Genomic DNA, 7,677 nt, shown 5'->3' on the forward strand with positions numbered 1-7,677 from the left:
AGGGAGGAAGTTCATGAGTTCAAGGTCAGACAGTGACATTCACTACTCTGTTTCACACTGAAAGAATGGGGAAAGAACACATAAAACATGGTTCAATTTTTAAAGTATATTTTTACTTACTCTGAGATCTTTGCATAAGTATATTATATATTTTTACTACATCCATGTCCTACTCCTCTCTCCCATTTCCCCCATATCCCCTTATTGTGTCCCCCTCCAAAATATGTGTCTCCTATATTTTTTAAGTAACTAACTGAGCCTAGTAAGTGCTGGTCCTATGTACACGTACGGGGGACTGTGCATGGGACGAAAGGTCAAGCTTCCAAACAGGAAGAGCCATCCCTCTACTTGCAGCCATTAACTACTGATAGCTCCCAAGCTGGAAGAGGGACTTTATAAGCCTTTACGTATACACTGGACTATTGGCTGACTTCATCTCTGAGTTCATGATCCTAGTAATCATGCTATGTCCAGGAGACAAAGTTTCCTAGTGGTCTGTACAACCTATATTTTTTTTATTACTTTCTTCCTCTGAAGAAGAGGAATGTTTTATGAGCCCGGGAAGGTACTTCACATTTTCTATAAAATTAAATATATTCTATATCTACATCATTTGTCAAAGGGAATTGTCTCCACAGAAGGATCATAACTTAAGAATATTCCTTTAAAAGGTCATCGAGAGACCACTCCTCCTAGGAATCTAATCCATCTGCATACACAAAACCTTAATACTATTGCTGATGTCAAGAAACAATTCCTGGCAGGAGCCTAATTTAGCTGTCCCCTGAGAGGGTCTGCCAGCACCCAATCAATACAGATGCAGATACAGTCAACCATCGGAATGAGCCCAGGGACCTCAATAGAAAAGTTAGAGGAATTACTAAAGGGGCTGAAGAGGAATGAAACCCCATAGGAAGAACAATATCAACTAAACAGACCTCCCAGAGCTTCCAGGGACTAAACCACCAGCCAAAGAGTATACATGGAGGGACCCATAGCTCCAAGTACATATGTAGCAGAAGATTACCTTATCTGGCATCAATAGGAGAAGAAGCCCTTGGTCCTGTGGAGGATTGATATCCCAGTATAAGGGAATGCTAGAATGGTGAGGCAGGAGGGAGTGGGTAGGTGGGTGGGTGGGGTACATTTCTAGAGGCAAAGAGGAGGGGGGATGGGATGGGTATATTTGCATACGGGCAACCAGTATGGGGGAATAACATTTAAAATGTAAATAAGTAAAACAACCAATAAAAAAGAGAATATTCCTTTAGTGAAGAAAACAATCTCCACATATACTTTCCAAAGTAAATCATTTTCTGAAATCTTTGTCATTCTCTAAACAAAGCAGCAATTATCAGAACTTTCTGATCCAAGGATGGGAATATGTGAAGCAAGTAGAAAATGCCAATGGATTACAGATAGCAAAAAGAATGCAAGGGAAGAACTTGAATTTATGAAAAAGGTGATTATCTTATTTATGGTTTTACTGCTGTGAACAGACGCCATGACCAAGGGAAGTCTTATAATGATAACACTTAAGTGGGGCTGGCTTATAGGTTCAGAGGTTCAGTCCATTATCATCAAGGTGGGAGCATGGCAGCATCCAGGCAGGCATGGTTCAGGAGGAGTTGCGAGTGCTACATCTTCATCTGAAGGTTGCTAGCATAAACCTGGCTTCCAGGCAGCTAGGATGAGGGTTCAAAGCTTACATTCACAGTGACACACCTACTCCACACCAACTCCAACAGGACCACACCTTCTAATAGTGCCATTTCCTGGGCCAAGCACGCACAAACCATCACAGTGATATAAAAGACAGAGCAGTTGTAGGAGATAAATGACTAAATTATTGTTATTCAGTCTACTCAATGGACTGCAATGGATAATTCTAAACCATTAACTACGACTAAAGCAGACACTTTATGGAGGTGAATCCATTGGTCTGCTTCTAGTTACGTTCCCTAACAGAATTTTCAGAGCTGTCTTTATGTCTTTGTTCCTCAGACTGTAAATGAAGGGATTCAGCATGGGAGTGACCACAGTGTACATTAATGAAGCTGTTGCAGTGGCATGTGAGTTTTGGGTCACAGCAGAACTGAGGTACACACCCAGGAGGGTGCAATAAAATAAGGAGACAACTGAGAGGTGAGATGCGCAGGTGGAAAATGCTTTGTACTTCCCCTGAGCTGAGGAGATTGCACGAATGGAGGACACTATCTTAGAGTAAGAGTAAAGGATACCAGAAAGAGGGCCCACAGCCAGAATCATGGCTGTAATGTAAATCACCATGTCATTAAGAAAGGTGTCAGAACAGGCCTCATGTACAACTTGATTAAGTTCACAGAAAAAATGAGGGATTTCCAAGTTTGTGCAGAATGACAGCCGTAACACCAAAAAGCTGTGTAGTAAGGAATTCAAAACACCTATAACCCAGCATGCCAGAATCAGCAATCCACAGCGTCTTGTGCTCATGATGATCATGTAATGCAGGGGGTGACAGATGGCCACATAGCGGTCATAGGCCATCACAGTTAGCAGAAAGATGTCTAACCCTGAAAAAAGCAGTAAGAAGTACATCTGGGTGATGCAGCCTGCGTAGGTGATGACCTTGCTCTGTGTGTGAATGTTCACCAGCATCTGTGGGACAGTGGTGGAGGTGAAGCAAATGTCCACAAAGGACAGATTAGAGAGGAAAATGTACATGGGTGTATGCAGGTGGGAGTCAACAATGATGGCCATGATAATGAGTGCGTTCCCAATGACAGTCACTAGATACATGGAGAGGAACAGTCCAAATATGAGAGGCTGAATTTGGGGTTGATTCTCTGAAAATCCCAGAAGAAAGAATTCTGAAAGCTGGGTGTCATTTCCTGGTTCCATGTGTTTGATATGCCTACCAAAAGACAATGAAATGAGTGAGTGAGTGAGCAAGAGGGAGAGAGAGAGAGAGAGAGGGAGAGAGAGAGGGAGAGAGAGAGAGAGAGAGAGAAGCCTCAATCACCTATCAACAACCTGACATCAGTTCTTCCTCCCTCTTTCCTTCTTCCTCTCATTTGTATCATGAACCCCTGTACCCTCTTAGTGCTACCCATATATTCTTGGATGTGAGGCTATCCACTGGAGCTGGAGTATGGTTAATCTATGAGGGACCACACCCCTGAAATCCACTGACTCTCCTCAGCAGCCACCTGCTGCCAGTAACTCCTCAGCTAGAGACGAAGCCTTACTATCCCTTCCCTCCTCATGCAGGCATGTTGGCTGGTTTGATCTTGTACAGGTTATGTGAAGGCCACTATAGCTCCTCACTGGATTTGTCATGTTCAGAAGCCACTATTTTACAACATTCCTTCCTGTTTTCTGGGGTGTACCCTGAGCCTAGTAGGAAAGCCTGTGCTATAGAGTCTCATTTAGGGCTAAGTTCTATAGACACTCATTCTCTACACTTTGAACAGTTATGATTTTATATTATCTCCTGTCCACTGGAAAGGAAGCTTCTCTCATAGAAACAAACAACTTCACTGATTTGTGGACATACAAATAAATATTCAAACAAAAATTTGTTGTTCTCTTAACAAAATAATAGCAGTATGCTTTTTTCCAGAGCCCATGAATTCTCTATCCAACAGGCTTTTGGCCAGGCAACTTAGTCAAACACTCTATAAGTGACCCTACAAGCTCAGACATGTAGCGGCACACAATCTATTTCTCTATTTTATATGAATACTCTGAGGAAGTACTATCTTTGATTAGTAATGCCTGTGTCATACCCAATCTCTGCTCAAAGTCAGTGTATTCAGTGAACTTTAGGACTGTGATGTTTTCCTGGCCCTCTCCCTCCAGTTTTGACTCTCTTGATCATAGACGTCTCTCCATCATGGACTCTTTAACATACACACATGGAACAGAGACACAGATAAGCGTAGTTGGCACTCTTCATTAAAGAAGCTTATTTTTGAAGTAGAGAGAGGGACTATTACAGGGAATAGGGGAAAAAGATTGTAAAATTCAGAGAACTAGAGAGTTTCTATATTTTGTAAGTATGACAGGGAAGCAAATACTTGGTTATCCAATTCCAAATGCTCAGTCCTAAAATCATATACATAGAAGCAGTAATTAACAAGCTCAGCAGGGTGTGTGTGTGTGTGCGTGTGTGTGTGTGTACTCACATATACACTCACACACACATATACACTCACAAAAGAAAAAGAAACATTAATTTGAGAGGGAGTCTAGTGCGGACATGGGAGGAGTTGCAGAAAAGATTGGAGGTGACAGGAATGATGTAATTATATTTTAATAAAAAAATAATCCTAAATAAAAACTTGAATTAGAAACACTTTGAAGCACTCAAGGAATAAAAAACAAACAACCAAAAAAACTCCTGAATACGGAAAATGCTCAGACACTAGCTAGATAATGATGAGATTTGAAGACACACAAAATTCTTACAATAAAATGAAAGTGGTGAGATACAAGCAAAAATTTTAAAATATGCAAAGTTTTAAAATTATACATCAGATGGTGTCAATGGTGTGTTCATAAACTTTCTTTAAATAAAACGAATGTCTGAGACAGTCAACTTATAAAGAGAAAAGGTTTATTTGGGCTCATAGTCTTTGGATCCTTGGCCCTGTGGCTTGAGCATTCACTTCATGGAGACAGCACAATGTGGTTGGAACACATAGTCAAACAAAGGCACTCATTCTAGGGCTTGGGATACAGCTTATTTGATAAGAATTACTGCTGTACTAGCCTGGAGTCCTAGGTTCAGGTACCATGGCCCATATTTTTTAAAAGTAGTCAGGCTCACGCCTGTAAGCCTAGTGCTATATGAGAAAGGGCAGGGATATTGCTAAGACTTCTGGGTAGGCAACACAGCTAGACAGCTAGAGGTTTAGTGACAGAACACATAATAGAGAGGGGGATATCCTAAGTCCTCCACTACACATAGACACAGTTCTCTCTCTCTTTATTTCTCTCTTTATCTCTCTCTCCCTCCCCCCCCACATTTGTATGTACAGCATGCACACAAAATAAAATAAAGGAAGGGAGAGAGATGGGGATGGAGGGAGGAAGAGAGAGAAAGAAAAGAAAATGGGGTGGGAGAGATGGAGATAGAAAAAGAGACCACTCACCCCATAGCCTTAAAGTAAATTGGAAAGTGAAAGAGACTGGATATAATATTGTCCATGCAGTGCATAGTGCGATGACCAAAAGACTTCCACAAGTCCTCTGTTTTGACAGTTCTACCACCTCCCAAATTTGTGCTTGGAAATACACAAGCATTTAGGAGACACTCAAGATGCACATTACAGCAAGTGGAATGCAGACAAAGAAATACAATAACAGATAATTGCTAATGGGAATGGTGTCTTACCTAGGTGCACTGAGATCACTGGATACCGTCTCATTCAGACATAGTCATCAAGGAGGACAGGGTAACTTCCAACAATGCATCTGGGACTGTCCATACAAGGAAAACATCCATGCAAAGCTTCAAGGAATATATTTCTTAAAGTTATTTAACTTGGTCAAGAAGATAAAAGCAGTAAAAAGAATTAGTAAGAGGGTGACCAGTTACAAGTGGTATCATGAAATCACGGATGCATAGGCCAGGTGTGGTGGTACACAACTGGAAATACAACTGTTCCAGCAGGCTGAGGAAGAGTATGGTATGATCATGGGAATTTGGTATTAGCATGGAAAAATCATAAATTTTACTTGAGAAGTTTGATATATCTGGGTGACATATTGTTGCCTAGCATGCAAAGGGTTCTGGGTTCCATTGCTGGTGCATGTACACGCGCGCGCACACACACACACACACACACACACACACACACTACCCAAAGCACAGTGAGTGTCCTGTGGTCTTAAAGTTACATGAGTATTTCTGTGATAAAATACTCAGAATATAGGAAGCTTCAAGGAGAAACAGGTTGATCAAGTTTAAATACTGTGGTGTTTACTTGTTAACTGTCAATTTGACACAACCTAGCATCATCTGGGATGAAAGTCTTACCTAAGGAATTAACTAAATCAGTTTGTCCTGTGGGCATGTGTATGAAGAGGATTGTCTTGATTATTAATTGATGTGGGAATATTAGTCCATTGTGGATGATACCATCTCTAGATAGGGGTGTTCTAAACTGTAAAAAGAAGAGAGAGCCAGTGAGCATCCATCCTATGCTCTTTGTTTCCCATTGTCTTTGACAGTGAATATGATGTGGCTAGCTTCTTCAACCTCCTATCAGTTTGAATTTTAGGCTATATTGGACTATAATGTGGAGTTTTAAAACTTAATCATCCTGTTTCTCCTTGAAGCTTCTTTTTTCTGAGTATTGTAGCACAGAAATACACATATCGCTTTAATAAAGGCCACTGTCTTCTTACACCTAGATGTAATAGACAAACGTCACTACCACATCATCCTTCAATTTCATTAAGGCCAGGCTCTCTTTTCTGTTCCAAGAAACATTTTATTGTGCATTAACTGTATAACACATGGGTTCTATTATAACATCTGCATCCACGTTTACAATGTATCTCAGCCTGTCACCCAATCCCTTCTTTTAGTCTTTTGCTGGTCCTGCCTTCCCCTAAATATCTTTCTTTTACTTTCAGGACTTTAACATTTTATTATATTATTTTACTTTTCCATTTATTTAGTGGTGTTTTGTGTGTGTGTGTGTGTGTGTGTGTGTGTGTGTGTGTATGTGTATTACCTGCACATGCAGAAGTCAGAAGACAATCTGTAGTGTTCAGTACTCTATTCATGTCATCAAGCTTGCCAGCAAGCACCTTTACTTGCTGAGCCTTCTTGCTGGCTCATTCCTATGGCTTAAAAATTGACCTTCCAGCCAGGCGGTGGTAGTGCACGCCTTTAATCCCAGCACTTGGGAAGCAGAGGCAGGCGTGTTTCTGAGTTCGAGGCCAGCCTGGTCTACAGAGTGAGTTCCAGGACAGCCAGGGCTACACTGAAAAACCCTGTCTCGAAAAAAAAAAAAAGAGAAAAAAAAATTGACCTTCCACACATGAATTGCTTATGTGATAATTAAATAACTGCTCAGTAAAGAGGGAGCAGAAACAATTGACAAATGAAAACAATGTAATAAGCTGATTCTCATGAGACCAGGAGGAAAGGTAGCTTCCCTGGCTATGAGAATGTTCTGCCTCCCATTCCATCTCATGACATCCAACAAAAATCTGAGGAAAATATTTTACCCTGAACCAAAGGTAACAGTTGCTATTTTAAAGAAATGTAATAGTGCATACTCTAGAAAGAGAAACATAGCCATGAGAATAACTCAAATGACTATCTGTGACCCACATAATGGAAAGAGATAGCAAGTTATTCTCCGTCTTACACACACACACACACACACACACACACACACACACACACACACAGTGTCGTGACATGAGTAAACCAATCAATATTTGCATATATAGAAAAATATGCACAGAACTACTGGAATGGGTTGTTTACCTATGAATAAACAAAAACTTATTTTCACTTTGTCTGTTCCATGTTTGTTTGACCCACCAGTTTGATTTGGTATGACAGTGAATCAGGAAATGTGATACCTCAGTTTTCTCATCTAATATATTTTCTTTATTAGTGTTAGGATTTTGGTTGTACACTCTTTCTAGATAAATTTCATGTGTATACTCAGG

General features: G+C 40.6%; 1 protein-coding gene across 1 annotated transcript; it reads right to left on the bottom strand.

Annotated features, from left to right (window-relative positions):
* Positions 1-1,920: 1,920 nt before the first annotated feature.
* Positions 1,921-2,880, bottom strand: LOC116076494 (olfactory receptor 7A17-like). Its single transcript, XM_031350333.1, has one exon. The coding sequence runs from the start codon at positions 2,878-2,880 to the stop codon at positions 1,921-1,923; it is 960 nt and encodes a 319-aa protein (XP_031206193.1).
* Positions 2,881-7,677: the final 4,797 nt, after the last annotated feature.

Source organism: Mastomys coucha, unplaced genomic scaffold (assembly GCF_008632895.1).
Source record: "Mastomys coucha isolate ucsf_1 unplaced genomic scaffold, UCSF_Mcou_1 pScaffold4, whole genome shotgun sequence".
Taxonomy (NCBI): Eukaryota; Metazoa; Chordata; class Mammalia; order Rodentia; family Muridae; genus Mastomys; species Mastomys coucha.